Source organism: Myotis daubentonii, chromosome 10, assembly GCF_963259705.1.
Source record: "Myotis daubentonii chromosome 10, mMyoDau2.1, whole genome shotgun sequence".
Lineage (NCBI taxonomy): Eukaryota > Metazoa > Chordata > Mammalia > Chiroptera > Vespertilionidae > Myotis > Myotis daubentonii.
In genome coordinates this window covers 49080093-49099254 of record NC_081849.1, presented here as the reverse complement: position 1 = coordinate 49099254, position 19162 = coordinate 49080093, and the positions used below count along the sequence as shown (strand labels likewise).

At 38.4% G+C, this 19162-nt stretch overlaps 1 protein-coding gene across 7 annotated transcripts in view; it reads left to right on the top strand.

Annotated features, from left to right (window-relative positions):
- The window catches only part of SGCE (sarcoglycan epsilon), a 77722-nt gene that overhangs the window by 3066 nt on the left and 55494 nt on the right, over window positions 1–19162 (top strand). For 4 of the 7 annotated variants that reach the window (XM_059712345.1, XM_059712343.1, XM_059712344.1 and 1 more), the window contains exon 2: window positions 12955–13062. The exons of the other annotated variants lie outside the window; for them this stretch is intronic. In XM_059712345.1, the coding sequence (XP_059568328.1) occupies window positions 12955–13062 (108 nt within the window). The remainder of the gene's footprint in view (window positions 1–12954; window positions 13063–19162) is intronic. 7 annotated transcript variants of the gene reach the window in all.

Genomic DNA, 19162 nt, shown 5'->3' with positions numbered 1-19162 from the left:
TGTGAAGCTATTGATTTACTTCATGTATTTAGCTTTAATTTCTCTGATGGTGAGAAAATTGTATTTCAAAAACAAAGTGGAATTTTCATTTGTCAAATTATAAGTGGACTTTCTAGTTGGACATTTTATCTATTTTTAAATGACAATTTGCTATGGATCTGTGAACCTGCTGATTTACCATATACATTTGGCTTACCTTTTAGTATGGTGGGGAAATTTATTTCTAAGCAAAGTAAAATTTTCAGTGGTCATATATTAACTGGACTTGGTATTTGATAATTTTATCCATTTATTATAAGAGTTTGCCATAAATTTAAAAGCTGTTGATTTACCTCATATATTTAGCTTTAATCTAGTATGGTTGACAAATTGTATTTCTAAACAAAGTGGAATTTTCACTTACTGTAATGAAAAAATACTGGTAAGCGACAACCTCAAAGAGATAAAGATAATATGTATCCAGTTTCTCTAACACTGGCTTTCCATGGATGGAAACCATGTTCAAACCAAAATGCCACAACAGTGAAGAAACCCTGACATCTTAAAATTTCTCAATCAAATATTCAAATTGGGTGGGATTATAATTTGTGCTGTATTTATAGATCACATTTTCTCCAAAACAACTAGTTACCTTGTTCCTTTTTCTTTTTTATTAATTGACCACACTTACTCTATCGGTCCCCTTTTCTTGAAACTCACCCTTACCTCCATTCTAAATACCAGTGCAAATTGTATTGCTGATTCTACTCTTAGTGTTAAAAGGGACTCCCGGTGAATAGATGATATGGGCGTACGTGTCCGTGAGAGATTCTTGGGCTGGAGCTCTGTTTCAGTCAGGGGCTTCACAGAAATAGTAACATGGTGATTTTGTTTTTATTTCCATTCTTTCCAATGAGCAAAGACAAAGAGACAGGCATGACAGACACACAGATGCAAAAAACATCCAGTCTTTTTCTAAACTTCAGGATCTGCTGTTATCTCCCTGGTTTCCAGAAATATTAAACCAAAAGCAGCAATGCAAAATTAAAAATTAAAAAAGAAGAAATTGGTGTTTCTAAGGATCAACAAGTCTTTTCAAAGACTATTTTTTTTTTCTGACTGGGGTTTTCAGGTTGGTAGGATCAGATGGAGCCTCAATGCTCTTAAAGCTCTTTCACATGAACTGCCTCCAAGCCAAAGGCTCTGGAAGCAAAATTCCCAGGGTCTTCAATTTTTAAAACATTGTAACTATAGCAAAGACAGGATTGAGTGAAAACAACCCCTGCAGTCTGCTATGAGAACATTTGCATGGATGCTGCTGGTTTTCTAGTTAGATGCATGTGCATATATATTTTTACGTGACTATTGTTTTAATATGTGTAGATTTTTTACACTTTGTTTTGAAAGATAAGCGAATTTTGCTTTCAACAGAGCATTTGTCAGGGCTTTAGGATGCTCTTGTGTGTGACATGGCGTGTAGACTACTAGCAGGATTGCTTTGTAAGCGTGACTCCGGCTGAACCAGCACCTGCCAGGTGTGTGGGTTACTGAGTGCGGGTCCGGCAGTGGTCCCCGCTGAAGATTCACACGCCTTTGCCTTAGTTCTTCTCTTCTTCAAAATTTTTATGAATGACTTTGATGAAGACCTAGGGCACTTGCTTTAAAATCCATAGATGACTTGCAAAGGGATCACTGTTAGAATTAGATAACAGAACTTAGAGTTAACATGGTTTAAATAGGTTGCAATGCTTTGCAAAAAGATATTTTATACTGGTAAATGCATCATAATTCACTAAGTGTGAGGAAGGAGGTGACTTAACATGGTGGTGATTTTTTGAGGAAAAAGGTTAATATGAACCAGCAGCATGATGTGACTGCAAAAAAAAAAAATCACATTTAAATTCTGATAATAGAATAGTGCTCATATGTCACAAAAATTAATAGTACCCTGCTCTAATTAACCACATCTGTAGTATTGTGTCCATTTCTGGCTGTCACATTTAAAGAGAGATGTTGACAAATTAGACAACTTCCAGAGCAGTGTGTGGGGATGGTGAGAGGTCTGGCAGTCCTGTCATAGGAGCTATCTTCAAAGAGTCTGGCAATGTTTAGCTTGATGACTAAAAGTAGACATAAACTCTTCTGTTTGTTTCAGAAAGCTGAATTAGTATCAGTGGGTGACAGGATTTCCACTTGAGACCTTCATAACAGTGCAGCTCAGCAAGAGAATCAACACCTTTACTCCGTCTATTCTTTTAAAATATCAGAAATATTCACCTTTCTTGCAATGAACATTCCGTTTGAAGGCCATGATAACATTTTAGTGTAGGACAGCGAAGATACTTGTGATGGAAACATTTTATTCTTTCCGATAAACTGTCTAAAAGGAATAGTGCTCCGCGCTGCGAGTTGATCTCTTATAACTTGAAAATTGCTGCAACAGGGCAATTGAATACATTCCTTCCCCCACTCTCATTCCATTTCAAACATGAACCCGAGGAGAGAATGAAATTTTTCTTCCCTCCCCTCCCCAAAGTGTCCTAGCAGTACTTGCTTCCTAGAGTTACTCCTTCCCTCGGGTTTCCAGCTCCCTGGGAGCCAGCTTCTTGGGCAGAGTGATCGCAGATGCGGGGGCACTCAGGGTTAAGGGGAGCAGGTTGCTGCTGGCTGCTGGTCCAGGGCAGTCCAGCCCTGGGCTGCTGGAGCCTCTTACCCCGGGGACACGTGGGGCAATTCTTTCTTCTGCAGCCCCCCCCCCCCCCCCCTGCAATATTTAACATGTTTGCTTTATTTTCAGTAGAAAACAAAACCTTTCCATCAAAAGTAGTTTCTGGCACGGTGCTCTTTGAACTTGTCTCTCTTTCAGTTTAGCCTGGTTTCTGAGTGCCTCGGGGGTACATTCTTAGTGTTTCAAACATATCTTGGGGCAGGCTCTTCTGTCCATCTGCCTATTGATCGTTTGTCGCGATTACCATATCTAACTTTGAAAATGTGAGGGGTATGCACACAGGACTCCACTTCGGAGGAGTGATAACCTATAAAGCATCTGGCCCCACAGAAACAATTTTGAGGCACCAGAGCCCTGAAAACTAAAGGGACCGCCAGTGAGAGATATGAAGCAAGAACATTCTTCAGTTATCTCACTTAACTCGCTTTTCCCTGTCTTTTCTACCCCTGCCTCTTCCCTCCACACCCAGAACTTTCATCCTTTACCCAAATTGTTAGGTCAGAAACGCGGCCACTGTGTGAAGTGTCTTTTTCATGTTGAACAGGTCTCCCCTTATTTTATCTTTTATAAAAGAGCCGTGTACTTTTGTGGGACTGCGACAGTGCACAGGGCCGCTTGTGATGGCTGGCTTCTTGGTTGTGGAAGATGCCACAGGCGGTCCTGAGCTGAGCTCCTATTTCCGGCAGAGAAAGGCCCAAAGATGAGCTTCTGGCTTGGCACCGCTGGCTCACCTGCCCCGCAGGCGGCTGCTGGCGATGGCCCTTGCATGCACCGTTTGCTCCTGCTCTTGGGTTTGGGAAGTGTATGAGCCCCAGTGTTTAAATTCTGCGATTTAGAGAACTTATTTCAGAAATGAATAGGAAGCCTCAAAACATGAGTTGCTGGCATGATTATCAATGCTGTATTCTCGAAAAAACAATCTGTTAGTAAAAAGATCAAGTGTTCTTGTCTTGAGTCACTTTGGTGGAATTTTTTTGTATCTTCATCTAAGGATTTTTCTGCAGTATTGATGCAATAGAGGTTTCAGTGTGTTTTGCTACTTAAAAAGCACTATTCTTTAGCATGTCTCACTTTCTGCTTAATTGCCTCGGACTAATCAGACTTTTAGAATAGATCTTCGGCATTCTGTACCCCGGGAATCGCCACGGCATCTGTTGTGACATAGAAGGCAGACTTTTTCTCTTCTGACAGATAAAGCCGCTCATTTCAAAAATGTTTAGGAGTTAGGCAGCGCTGGTATACATTCTTTCCTATTCTTTAGCTTTACACTCATTCATCTGGTCACCCCTTTGATTATTATGGAGATTTGGGGTTCACTGCGAATTTGAAAGAAAAGATCACAGTTAATTTTCCTATAGTAGCTAAATTTTAGTTCCCCATGTCTTCTGTACTAGGCAATAGAAGTGAAGTTGCTCTTTTACCTCGGAATGAGGAAGAAAAGAAAAAAAATAACCCAAGGCTGTTTTTCCCCCCCCCCCCCTCAAGAAATTGGTGTTTTTCACTTAGCGGTAAAATGACATTGGCTTTTCTCCCCTATGAAATAGTTCATCATTATAGTAGCATCTTTAGCATCTTTCATTTTCTGTAGTTAATAGAGTGGATTCTCATCACAGACCAGTACTGCAGAAGTGGAAACAGGGCAGGTTGCTACATGTGCTCATCAAAATTCCAAACGTATGTTATTTTTTTTCTGGCCGGTTTACTTCTGAGCGTTTAGCTCATAGATATATTTGTGAAAGTGCTCAAAGATAAAAGTATAAGGATGTTTATTGTAGCATTGATAGTAATAATGAAAAAACTAGAAAAATAGTGGTCATCTTTACTAAGCGACCGTCCTTTTATTCATTTATGTTTTTGATGTCGACTGGTTTTGCGACCCCGGGTGAGTTCCCAGGGAATACGCGTTCCCAGCCATTATGGAACTTTTACACTGTTGGGGTTGACAAGGATTAATTAAATAATCACCCACATAAATGTGCCCTTAGACCTGTGATACATGCTACAGACATACTAGGATTTTTAAGTCGTGGATTTAGACAGACAGGGGGATTAAAGAAGGCTTCTCTGAGGAAGCACTCAGAGCTCAAGGCTGAGTACATGTTTTTGAGATGAAGAGAAAAGGTATATTTGACATAAAAGAAAGGGCTCTGGAGGCCCGGGGGCAAGTTGGCGTGGCAGATAGAAGGTGCTGGACGAGGTCCAGTGAGGTTGGAGCCGGAGGGAAAGGGGAGCACGAAAGGAGGGGCGAGAGGAGGTGAGGGAGCAAACTTTGCAGAACCCGTTGGACCACTTCAGAGAGTGTAACCTCTTCCCCCTAAAACCTATAGAAAATATTCGGAGGGTTGAAGCAGGACGTGATCAGATGCACATTTCAAAAAGAGTGCTCCGGCTGCTTTGTGCAGGGAGGGTTGAAAGGGTCAGAGTAGATTGCAGCAGATCAGCTCCAAGGCTACTTTTCGCAATCCGGGCTGCAAGTGCTGACCTCCTGGGCTCCGGGGTGAGGGGGTGACGAAGATAGGAGGGATATTTTGAAGAGTAAATAGCAACAGGAGTGGGTCATGGATTGAATTTGGGCAGGAAGAGATGTCAAGGCTGATTTCTAGATTTCTGTTCCTATTTGTGAGGATGAGGATTGCCGGAGGACCAGACTGTAAGGAAACGATCAGGAGTCCTCGTTGGAGAGGCTGAATTTGAGGTGCTGGTTAAAAAAATATGACTGAGCCACGCAACATAAAGTTATGCAACCTTACAGTGTAATATCATGCAAACATGTTCAAGACTTAGGCTAAGTGAAAAAGTGGGTTCACATAATGTAAAAAAGAGTACACGTGTTTATATGTATATGTATGCAAACATGTTTACACAGAATATGGGACGGTGCAAAGACTATTAAGAGTGAGTGACATTGGAGGGATGGCGATAGATACATGAAAGGGAACTTTCATATTTTATATCCCCACCCCCTGGTTGTACTATTTGAAATGAATGAATTACAATGAGAATGTATGGCTTTTATAAAAAAAAGAAAATTAATGACAGTTTCAAGTAAATAGCTAAGATGAGAGTGTTTTTCTTTCAGAGTTTTCTTAATTGGAAAACCTTGTAAGCGTGATTATATTTTATTTTGAAGAGATTTTCCCCCTACAGTTTTACTTCCCTAACCCAGTAGCTCTTACACTTTACCTTTTAATCTTCCACTAGACTGCACTATTAGATAGTCTAAGATACTGCTTTGTAGCCTGCCTTTCACTAATTTTATTCATTTCAAAACAGTCCAACATTTTGCAGAGGGATATTAAATAATAATGGTTCATATAATGACCGCATGTACTGTGTATCCCTTTCGTTATGGGTCCCACTGGTGCCCCTTACTCATCTAACGTTTCTGAGATAAAATACAGATAGTTCTATTTCCGGGCAGTGGAAACCCAATAATACTGTATATGCCTTGGTCGGGTCGGAGTCGGGCTATATGAGCAAAAGAGTAAAAATACCAAGAAGTGGATAACCCTTCCCTTGCCATTAACTCTTCTATCAAGCCAGCCCTTCTTTTATTGACTAATTCCCCCCTTCAATTTTCATGTGTAAAGCAAAGTTCAGTCTTGTGCTCATACAGTTTTGATTTGTTGCATTATTTTCTCAGAATAAACCTGAGTTTATGAGAGTCAGAGGGGACGAATATCAGAATGTAACTCGCTTCTTTTTGCATCTGGCTTTCCTCAGAAGGGTTAAACTGCGGCTCTCAACAGGTACACCTTGGCCAGCGCTGAATTAAGACTTGCTAAAATGCCATCTTCTTAGCCTTGCAAGAGGCCATGTGGAGTTTGGGAGGGTTGGAGCCCATGCGCTGTTGCTTTGCTCTGAGCGTAGGTAAATGCTCGGAGCATTTATTCCAGGCTGCCTTAGAAATATAATCATTTTTCATGTGCCTTATGTCTACGAGGAAAAAAAAAGAGTGTTATATTTTATAATACCAGCTATAGTAACAATAAGATTTTTTATTTGAGCATCTATTTTTTTTAAAATCACATAAAGAAATCTAAAATATTCTTAATATTAGTTGAAGATTAAAGGTAATAATAACCCAGTTTTTGAGTTATGTGCTAGGCATTCTTCTGAGGGTTTAAATGCATTATCTCATTTAATACTCACAACACCTCTATGAAGGGGGCACTGTACCCCAGCTTCCTACCAGATGAAAAAATGGAATAACTTGCCCAATGGACAAAAATTGGGATTGAACCCAGGCTCTCTGCCTCCAGAGACTCTGATATTAAACACTACTTTTCTGTACTCCACTCTTATTTCACTCTGAAGCTTAATGTCTTACCTAGCCTGCGCTACAATTAAATATCTAATAACTTCTAATTTTATTAAATAATTGCTTATGTCATGCCTTGCCACGCTCTTCTGTTTTAACAAAGTTTGCAGGCTTCTTACTCTGGCGTTCTTGCTATTGCACTTCTCTGAGGGGCATCTTTTCCTCACTCCCTTCAGAGGTTGGGGTGGATAGTTCTCATCAGCAAATACCTTTTCCTCCATAGGTTCCTAATAACATTTTAACCGTCTCTTAAAGAGGTGTGTGTGTGTGTGTGTGTGTAACATGGGATAAATTTCCATGGCCATTGCCTCCTTGCTAGCTATTTCTAATCCAGCAGTCAGGTAAAGCCTTTGTTTTTTCTGGAAAGAAAAATAAATTGAAGATGACTTGCTAATAATAATAATAATAATAGTCATATCTCAAATTACATTAAAATATGTAGTTTTAACTTGCTTTTGCATTTAACCTGAGGGTGGGGGGCGTTGTATTGATGAATAAGATGATACGAACTTTGGAGTCAGTCGAGAAATGGGTTCAAAATCCAACTCTGCCACTCATTAAAGGTATGACCCGGGGTAAGCTGCATAATTTCCTAAGATTTCTTATTGCAAAATGGAACTAATAAGTACTTCACAAAGCCGTTAACCTAAGGATTACATTAGTTAATATGTATATGTCCCTTAGAGGACTGCCTCACACTTAGCATTCAAAACATGGTAGCTAATAATAATGTCAGCTAACATTTTGTGGGAGAGAAAAATGTAAGAACAATATGAGACCATGGACAATTGCATAAAGGAAATGAAGAGAAAATGTAGAGAGTAAGGGTGCAGCACAGTGACAGGGAACGGTGAGGGAAGGGAAGCAATGTAAGGGATGTAAGCTACACATCCAATTCATGAAAACAAAGTCTGTGTCCCCTTCCAGTAAAATGTGAATAGAGATGAAACAGTGGCCTCACCTTGGTTGTAAGGTGAGTGTGTTCATCAGATTAAATTTCACTTGGCATATCCTGCTGTTTACTTGGACAGTGATGTTGGAGTAAGTTATTTTTTATTATTTCTATCTCTTGACATTCTGATTAGCTCATCAGCAATCAGTCACTATTCACTCTTCAATTGCTTTTATTAAGTAGCCAACTCCTCCCCCCGCTCCCCACCCCCATCAGCAAATTATTCACGTTTGGGAAAGAGTCCTCTCTCTTGAGAGAGTGCTTGCTCCAGGCCAGATGAAATGTAGTCGTGCTGCTACAAGACTCGAATGAATCATGGAATTTTAAGACAAACATTAAGTATTATGGTTTCTAGGGAATATAAGGGTATGCCAGTCACCTTTGGATTCATTCTGACTCCGATGATTTTTCAGAGGGAGCACTGAGGAATTGAATAAATTGTATAACTTGATATGCTAGCTAATTTTGTGAATGTCTTTTTAGTTGGGGCTGTGTAAGCGCAGTATGCATGTAATTCTTTGCTTTTGTGTTTCTGAATTAGAGCAAAAACACATCCAGGTACAATTATAGCATATATTATCCTGAACTCGTGAGCACAGTGGAGTTCCTTTCAATATTTCTGAGGATGGTCAATTATCTTTGAAAAGAGTCCACCAATCTGTATGCGCTGGCTTTTTTCCCCTCTCTCATTAGAATTAATCTTGAAAGTTATATGTGGAATATTTAAAAAATTAAGTCATATTTTCCCATCCTAAGTAAGGAAATTTGTGCTCACAGAAAAAAAAAATGTTGGGCCTTTTCTAATGAAAATCAAATTTTAAAGTACTAGCCTTTTTCAGTGAGTATCCTGCATTTGTCAATGTGCAGATTGCAGTAACTTTTTTATACAAGAAGTTAGTCAAGTGGATCCACACCATTAAAAACAAATGGTTATTTTCATGTTATTGAGATTTTTCCCTCAAGCTGTGAGTCTTGAATATTTAAGTAGACATCCCATTTGTGGCAATCTGTCTTGCCTTTTGTGACATTGTCTTGTGAGTAGAGCCACAAAAAGTTGTCTTTTTATTGAGATTTATTGGGCTGTGGCCTTCTGTGGTTAAAGTAGAAATTTAGATGAATCAATATGAACTTTAAAAAAATGAATACGCTCAAAGCAGTGCTGGCCTTCAAATAGAGCAGTATCTGTGAGATGTGTTTAAACTATTTACCCTGCCTCTGTTTGATAACAACTGAGGCCCCAATCAGGTTTGTATTTTTAATCCTGTAAAAGGCAACTGGACCGCCCTTATGTAGGACCTGGAGAGTACAAGCAATGATAGCTTCACCTGGCAGGGACCCGGAGTAGCGTTCAATCATGTACTGGCTTAGTCAGGCTCTAAAAGCCAGGGTGCAAAACAAAACATCCTATAGAGTTATTCTAGTAATTTCTTTAAATCGCCCTTAAACTACAATATGTGCAGGTTAGTGTATATAACTCTGAAGCGTAATTTTTATGCACAACATAGTCTGAGAACCACTGGGCTAGAATAAAGGAAGGAACAAAAGGGGTGCTGTCCAGACACTCAAACGATTGTTTCTTTGTGGTAGCTCCCTACATCCATGGAAAAGTGGAGAATGCTAAAGAGTCCTGCTTCCCTGCAGGATTTACCGCGTTCTCCTTTGAGATCAAGCCTCTGTAATCTTCAGACATGTTAATAGATTGGGTTGGTAATGTAAGGATTAGATTAGACAGTAAGCATGAAAGCACCTTGCTCAGGACCAGGTTGATGTGATAGGTTTAAATCGAAGTGCTGCTTGTCATTGTTCTTTGGAAAGTTATAGAGGAGAATTTGGCCAGCTGCCTCCTGTTCTTCTAGGTTGGGACTTCCCACTGCCTAGCAGTGACTTACACGTTCTTGCACATTGGCTGCCTCTGTGGGCCAGTTGGAGGTAGGAGTGGGTGAGGTTTTCAGTTCTAAGGTCAGGCCCTACATTTGGTGGATATGACGTGACTCAGTTGAATATCATACATTACCCTTGGGATCTGTAGGTCTTCTCTTGGTCTTCTAGAGTTCAGATTTCCAATGTGAGAATCACCTGATGAAATTGTGTAAACCGCCTACCTAGACTTTCCATGGCGAAGTCATAACTATGTGTGTTTAAATGTTTTTTTATGATGTGTTTTTGGGGGTATGTTCGAATTTGTATTTTTAGAGAACTGCCCAGGTAATTCTTATGTAACCAGCATAACCCTGGGGAGTAATAGATTTTGCCACAAGGGTCTTTGAACATTTATGACCCTAATTTAGCATAAATTATTTAGGAAATAACTGCTGTATTTTTATGAAGGTTTAAAAGGACATAATTTCAGTTATGAAGTGAATCAACCACTTATTAGCCGAATAAACCATAAGACTGACCTTTTAGCAGATGTAAAATTGGCACACTTAGGTTTACATATTTTAAAAATTGAATACTAACCTAGTCGTTTATTTGCTTGGAGTGCTACGGCCTTTGATTTCTACTCCCAGGTATCGCTGAAATGATCACCTGAGGTTTTGTTTGCTTGTTTGTTTTTAACAGCTTAGGTTTTTAATTGCATTTTCTTTTTCATTTCGGAAGGTAACTTGGTATTTCTCATAATTTAGTGTAAGTTCAGAATTTTACTTGAAGCTCAGTTTGAAAAAGAAATGTATGTTTCATCTCTGATTCAATATTAAGTTTCCTCTATCCCAGCAAATGTTTCTGTCTCCACTCATCCTTACTGTCTGATTCATGAAGTGTATTTTATTTGTGTATATGCTTAGTCCCACCCATTCCAGTGTCTCCTAGATTGTTTCTCTGCAGTTACGTTCCTTTTCTTTATACTCTCTTTCTGTCTTTTCCCCTGCTTATGCACAAAATCTGTTTCCCCACATGAAAATAACCAATCCTTCTCTCCACCTTGCTGTGCTTCAATCTACCATGTCATTTTATCTCTTTGCTTCTCTATTCCGGCCAATTCTTGAAAGATTAACTTTATTTGCTGCCTCTACATCTTGACCTTTTGCAGTTTGGCTTCTATGCTTACCACTTTATTGGAACTCCATTTTAACGGAGTCACTAATAACTTCCTATTTCCCACATCTAACAGTCTTTTCTAAGCTCTCATCCTCTGACCTTTTGCAGTATTTGAGGATGCGGATCACACTTTTCTTCTTGACAGCTCTTCCATGGACATACATGACACTTCAGCCTCAGTTGTCCAACCTCTGTGACTGCCTGTCTCTTAGTTCTTTTCTGAATCTTTCTCTGTATTTGCTATGTAAATGTATTTATTAACGTGTTCTTCTGCCTTTGCTGTTCCTCCCACTTTTGTGCATTCCTTTTTGCTGGATTTTAGCTCCAGGAGCTAGGACAAAACTATGGGGTACACCCTGAGGGACTCTTAGACTGAATCCGGAGGAAACATATCTGAGATGCCAGAAGGGAGATCCAATGTTGTGGATCTGGTGCCCAAATATTAAGTCTGAAAGGTAAGGATGAAAAATGGGAAATTAAGCAGTAAGAGTAGTAGTTTGTATGATGGAAAATAGACAGATGGGACAAGAGCATGAATGTCTATCTTCTCCAATCACTTTGTACCTGAGAGCCCAATGCGTATTACCTGGGAGCATGATCTTTTGAAGGAATTGCTGGGGCTTTGGCTTCAACAATCACTTCTCAGGTGATGAACCTCAAATCTGCATCTGAATCCCCATTAAATTCTCCTATGAACCAGAGTTCTACTAGTATTTCAATCTTCCTCTTAGATCAGGGGTCCTTAAGCTTTTTAAACAGGGGGCCAGTTCACTGTCCCTCAGACCGTTGGAGGGCCGGACAATAGTTTTAAAAAAACAACAAACTATGAACAAATTCCTGTGCACACTGCACATATCTTATTTTGAAGTAAAAAAAACAAAACGGGAACAAATACAATATTTGTATTTGCATGTGGCCCGCGGGCCGTGGTTTGAGGACCCCTGTCTTAGATGGTTTCCCCATGATATTTAACTGGTACCCCAAGTTTAACATTCCAAATTAAATTTATTTTCTTTATCCTGAAACCAACTTTTTTGGGGGGAGGGGTTCCTAATATATCACTGTTCTGTCATTCTGGATAAAAATCCATAGCCATCCTTGACTCTCCTTTTTCAAATAGCCCACATCTAGCTATTTGAAAAGTATTATCAGTATTATCTCCATGATGTCTTATAATTGTCCCTACCTTTACTTCCTTTTGTTTCAGCTGCTGATTTAGGGGCTGGCTGCTACTCAACACTCCAGAGATAGTCCCCTATTTAGTATCCTCTTACCCCTATTCTTTTCATTGCTGCCAGACTAATGTTTCCAAAACTCAACCATGAATTTAGAAGACACTTAAAAAAAATTTGTTATTGATTTCAGAGAGGAAGAGAGGGAGAGAGAGATAGAAACATCAATGATGAGAGAGAATTATCAATCAGCTGCCTCCTGCACGCCCCCTACTGGGGATGGAGGTGGCAACCTGGGCATGTGCCCTGACATGGAATGGAACTGTGACCTCCTGGTTCTTGGGTTGATGCTCAACCACCGAGTCACACCGGCTGGGCTAGAAGACACTTTAAACTTATCTCAACATTCCTAGCCAGAGATACTTGCTTCCCCCTCAGTGTTTTGGGAGCACTTATGCTTTCTACCATTGTGTATTTGTGTGATTATTATATATATACTATATTACATGTTATGTACATATTTCTATACATGAATTATACATCCCTATAGATTGTAAGCTCCCTGGTGGGCAGGAACTGTCTCTTATTTACCTGCTGCCACCATATATTCCTTGCATTGACTTGCAACAAATGTGCATTGAATGGAATTAAACAACTGGCTGGGCTGGAAGGACTCTGATCCCAATGAATAGTAGGTAATCTATGAGAGTCATTTTAATTTAACATTAATTTCATTTTTTGTGCATTTGTTTTATCTGAAAAGCTTTTTTATTAAGCTCTGCTGATGGCATAAGTGGAACAGTTAACTGGAAGACCAAACAGGCCAACAATTTTATTATCAGCAGAAAAATGGCTGCTGGGAAGAAACATGGTGAGTTTAGGTTGTAAATCTGAATCCCTTTTGGGGAGTCAGTTAAATGTCTGCTTCCAATACCCCTTCTCCTCGTTTTAGTCATGTGTGGATTTTTTTTAAGTCAATCTGAAAAAAAAATTAAAATTTGTTTTCCTAATCTTCTAAAACTTCTGATTCTCTGTGTTCTTAATCCATTATTTCCCAAGTGTTTTTCCTTTGTGATAGTTATGCTTTTTTAAAAAAACTAAAAATAATTATGTTTTTAACCTATTGTTGCCCCTTATCCAGTCACTGGCTTGCCACTTATAAAAATTGTCCCAGTGTGGTTATTATAACAATTAACATTGAAAAACATTAAGAAGTACATTTAACATAAATCACTTTAAGACAGTATTTATATAACCTTAGAAAAATAGTCATAAAATGTTTTGGCTAATTGTGGATGATTTTTTGAATGATTTTTGTGCAAAACCATATTGATATGTTTTGCAATTAAATAATTTGATGCCAATTGTTTTGTTTTGAAAGATGACCCGACCCTTGAATGATTTATTGTTTCTTCTCATTTTTTCTTTTATATGGATGTGTCCATTAGCAATATGCCAAGACCTTTGAAATACTGCATTTCATCATGGAGAAAAATATTAATAACCAAATATTAGTGGTTTTCAAAATATCAAGTATTATAAGTTTTCAGTTAATATTGTATTTCTTGATTATTTACCTTTCTGATCCCTCTTACACCTCATTCCTCACCACTTCCACCACACATACACATACACATACACATACACATACACATACACACAATTTTGACTATATGTGGTCATGAACATTAGTAGAATAGTAGCCTGGTTTTCATAACTTTGGGGCAACTAAAGTGTCTATAAAAATAACGATTTTAAAATATTTTGAAAAGAATAGCAATTTTATGCACTCAAATGGCCTTACTGCCAAATAAAACCAGGGTACCTTGTAGGAGCGATTCCTGGCTTACCTCATTTTATTCATACATCCTTCAAGTTGGGGGTCACTAACTTTTCTCCTGCTAGCACCAAATTATTCCACAGCTGGAATCTTCTATTCCAAGATTTATTTCAGAGTAAGACAAAAGATCCCATTGTTCTCCTACCCTGCTTCTTTGAAACAAACCAACAAGTATATTTTTTTGCATTTTTAAGTAATTTCCATTGCTAATATCGATAAGAAAATATAGTTTTATTATAAGAACTTTCCATGAAAAGATCACAAAAATTTGTTTTATAAAACACTCGATGTACTTGTTCCAGGATCTAAGCCCATCATGTCATAGTCCGTACCCCAGACCCTCCTTAGATATTCTCATGGAATTCTCCCTGGCTTCTTTAAGGAAATCAACCCTGACTACCCTTATCTGGCTGGTTCCTTAATCATGCTGAAGGCCCTCAGCTTCTCTGGCACATCCACTCCTCCTGTTTTCTAAATTTTCTAGTCCTGTTCATCAGATGGCCCTCAATGTTGCCATCTGCAAGGTGCTTCTCTCCTCTGCCATCTCCCAAAGACTTGGGACTTGCCTGATTCTGGTGACCCACTTAAGATTCCCAAAGACTCTTCCCCTGGACTTGACACTATTTTGTCCTAAATTGCAGTTATCATTTCCTTTTTCTTCAGTTTCTTCTCTTTAATTTTGATCCCTAGAATTTCTGTCCTCTTTGAGCATGTCCCTTCATTTCCTATTTCATTTGCCAAAAGGGTACTCTCTAACCAGCTGTTAAACCCAGTTGCGTTGTCTACTATGGTGCTGTTCTTGGGGAAATAAACTATTCCAGGACGTTTAATAGAGGTATTACCTCTTCCTCTTTCAAACTTTATGCTGCCATTTGACCTCAAACTGATTTTCTCCTTGAACTTGAAAGATTACTGTACTTTTCAAAATAGAAATGAGCACTACATCTTGAACCTATTGAGGCAACCAGTTCAGATTACCACATTATGTTTATTTCTTCATTTTCTCTTGAACTCATCCTTTAGCTTCTTCTCCCTTTCTGGTCTCTTTGTCCAATTTAAATTTTATTATTGTGGTTCTGATTATCAAATATCTTATACAGAGAATAATAAGGTTCATCAACCATGTGAACAGAATTGTTTGTAGTATCTTATATAGCAAGGGTATTTTAAATGGTATCTCAGATCTATCAAGTGTTCTGTGAAATGTTTTTTACAATTTCAAGAGAGCACAAAAGATTATAAGAGAATTTAAATAGAGAAATAAGCTTAGCAATTATATTTTTTGTATAACTTTCTTTTTAAATAGTGTTCTAATTCTTAATTTTAGCAATGGGTGGTGCCTTATCTGTAAATAGGATTTTGAGGAATTTAAATGTCTCAAACCAATACTTTTGGCATCATTCTACCTTGATACACATGAAGTGGTTGAAAAAAACAGAATGAACACTCTAAATATGGTTTCTTTTTTCTTTTTCCTGGGGTGAGGGTAGAGGAACTTAAAATTTACCCCTGGAACAATTTAAATAAAAAGAAATAAGCCTTTGCATTACTCATTTATATGCTTCACTTAGATAAACATTTTCAAATTCTACTTTCTTACTTGGCAACTCATGTTCTAAAATGGGTTAGTCTTAGGTTTACTGATAAACTTCTATTGCTTTCTTCCCCAAGAAACAAAGAGAAAACCAAAATGGTCTTGTGCTGATTTTCTAATTATTTTCAACTTAAATGTTAAACTTTAATTAGACATTCATGGGAATGAAGTAATATGTGAGTCGAATAATTGGGTAGGATTCTCTTTTGCCATCTTAAAGGAGGCTCCTTCTTAGCTATTGACAGTCAAGGGATTGCATGGCTCAGAGACAGAAAAGTCTCTCTGGGTGACCTTTTACCCCTCTTTCGTTGGAGAGGAGCAGGAAGTGCTCTTAGGACTTAAGATGTATTCTTCTTTGCCTCAGAAAGGTGGCAAAGCCAGGAGGAAGGATCACCACATTAGGGCTTCAAAAGACCATCAGCCAGAGATGTGAGTTTCTCCTTCTAGACTCTTAGCTATGAGGGCTGAAATGTCTCAAACTTTTTTCTTTCTTTAAACAAAAGAAACTTCTGGTTTGTATCTTGAAATTGTTATTGTCAACTCACTTTTTCCAATGGTGCAGTGTAATTATGATAACTTCATGAAATAATAGAATGATCTTAGATTGTCTGGACAAATTCTGACTCGTCAGAAAAACAAGAGAGATAATTAAGAAAGTTACGGTGTTATGGAACATAATTAGCTTACTGTGGTAGATTTAATAATATAATATACAGCCACTAAATGTATTACTTTATGTTTTCAAACAAAATACCTGATTCCTTGAATCAAGTCCTGGCTCTTCCTCTTACTAGTTCAATAGCCTTGAATCTGTTTGCCTTGCTGGCTTCAATTTTGTTATGTATAAAATGGAAGACTGAACTCTCCAGGAGAGCAAAGGCATGCCAACTCCAGCCGAAACCAGTTTGGCTCAGTGGATAGAGGGTCGGCCTGCGGACTGAAGGGTCCCAGGTTCGGTTCCGGTCAAGGGCATGTACCTGGGTTGCGGGCACATCCCCAGTGGGAGATGTGCAGGAGGCGGCTGATCGATGTTTCTCTCTCCTCAATGTTTCTAACTCTCTATCTCTCTCCCTTCCTCTCTGTAAAAACTCAATAAAATATATATTAAAAAAATTTTAAAAAAGGCATGCCAAATCCAATTGGTGGTATCTGTCAGGAGTTCTCAGTTAAGTAGAAGGCTGCGGCCATATCCCAATAGTAAGTAACGCTATGATCTGTCTCTTTGTCGGGAAAGATAGTTAGCATAGTCAGGCAGGATGACATCTAAAGCCCTTTCAACTGCAGCGTTCTATGAGACTAAGTTTATTGATCACCAATTCATAATGATTTGCAGCCACTTTCCAAATGACATTTAAGAAAAAAAAACCACAGCAAAACACGTTGTTATTACGTGAAAAATCAAGATATTTAACTCTAGTTTAGAAAAATGGTTTCAGTAAGTGGCTTCAGTTAGAGGTGAGAGTGGGGGTGTGTGTGTCATGAAGAAACACTCTGGTTTTTGTAGAAAAAGTAGTGGTTTCTCTTCTGCCTCACGTAAAGAAAAATGGCCACATCTCTTAGAAGAATGAAATTTAAAAAGGCAGTTTAATGCCTTCCCTGTGATTAATTTTACAGCCGAGGCATGGGCTATCTGTGACTAAGGGAGGGGGGCTGGATGGAGGTCAGTAAAGGGGGGAAGTGGGAGACATCTGTAATAGTGTCAACAAGAAAAAAGAAAACATTAGCTGACACCCCCCCCCCCCCAAATGAGTGGCCTGCAGCACTCTGATGTTGAGTAAACGCATAGGTGAAAAGAAGACTGCTGAGAAAAGCTTGTTTCAAAGCCACGATTTTTAAAGCTGGAATGATAAAACACAAGGTAAATCTTAGAGAGAGAAAAAGCAAAACAGGTGGTGTACCTGGCTGGGTATTGATGTGCCTCAAAATACTTTTCTACAGCAATTATTTGATTTAGTAATTATATTTCAATTTGACTATAGAAATTACACATTACAAAATAAATTAGGGAGGAAACCATAAACATCAGCTTCTGTAAACCCTGAAATGAGTTGTTGATGCAGAGATAGCAAATGGATTCATCTCTTATAATCAATTCTGATGAATTGCCAGCAGCTTCTTGGAGTGCTGGTGGATACAGGGGCTCGGGGACTCATACAGAGCTTTTCGCTGTTAAAACTATAAAATATAAGACAAGCCTTATTTTTCCTGCCGGTACTTACAATTTTTAATTATCAGAGATGATCGTATAGTTAAATAAGTTTAGCAATTGTATTTTGGGTGTAACTTCCTTTTTAAAAAGTATTCTAATTCTTAACGTTTGCACTCTTCTGTGAAAAGGATTTTGAGGAATTGAGATGTCTTGGTTGCTTAGGCAAAAGTTAATTTTTAAAGCCTCATCAGGTAAGTGGCTTTTCAGTATTATCCTTATATCTTAAACATATTAAAAAATATTCTTCATTTTTCTTACCCAAATAGTAAGTATAATACTTCCTATTCAGGCAATACTATAAACAATTGGGACATTTCCACTATATTATGTAAGTAATTTGTTCTCATAAAGCACCCTTGTCATGTTTTCCAACGATTAGCTTATATCTTAAAACTCTATGAACATGAGAGACAAAGTAACAAAATTGAAATGCTTTTATAAACAGACTTTAATTTCTTATTAATACATTACTTATTAATTAGAATATGTGATAATATTTGCAGGCTGATTTAGCTATTGCTAAGGGTAATAAATCACTTAATCAATAGATCTCTTTTATTTCAGCTATGCAGTATGTTTCCCACACATCAAATATGTAAGAAATTATTACATATGCAATGCATTAAATTCATTCACTCTGATTTGACAGTTCATGTTTACAGAACAGATGGATTGAATTAAGACTTCCTAGGTATGCTTACTTCTGAATGCATTTAATACATGGAGTTTACGCTGCCATCTCCACAAGTAATGCCTATATCCCGATGGCAGTAAGACCATCTATTCAGAAGTCTACTGCATCCACTAAGAACCGGGATATATGCCACAATAAATGCTGCAAATGCAGGCTCCTGCTTTTCACATCTAGCAGAACGTGTGCTGAGGCAGTTACCGATGTATTCCTACCTGAACACGTAAGCCCACCTCATTTGGAAGTCTGCTTTCTAAACTGCAGCAGATAAATAGTGGCAAATTAGAGGGACTAGAGAAGCTGATATAGGAAACATACTGATGCAATGAGAAATGACAGCTGACAATGTGTCCTCACATGAGAAAACAGAAAATCTATAAAACACACAGCCTTTCAAAAGCATTAGCTGGGCTGGGACCCGCTAGCGCTAGTGTGACCAGTAAATGACAAAGCAACCAAACAGTCCATAAGGGCGTCGCTGTATAATAGAACAGAGTGCAATAACTGATGTGCCAGAGGACCGTCTCACCCACCAGGAAAGAGGATCGACCGCTGAGTGCGTTAGAAAACTCAGCCCTCTGACAAGTTTCTTTCCTGGAATTCCTGGTAATTAAGATTGTAAAATATTCTCTTAAAC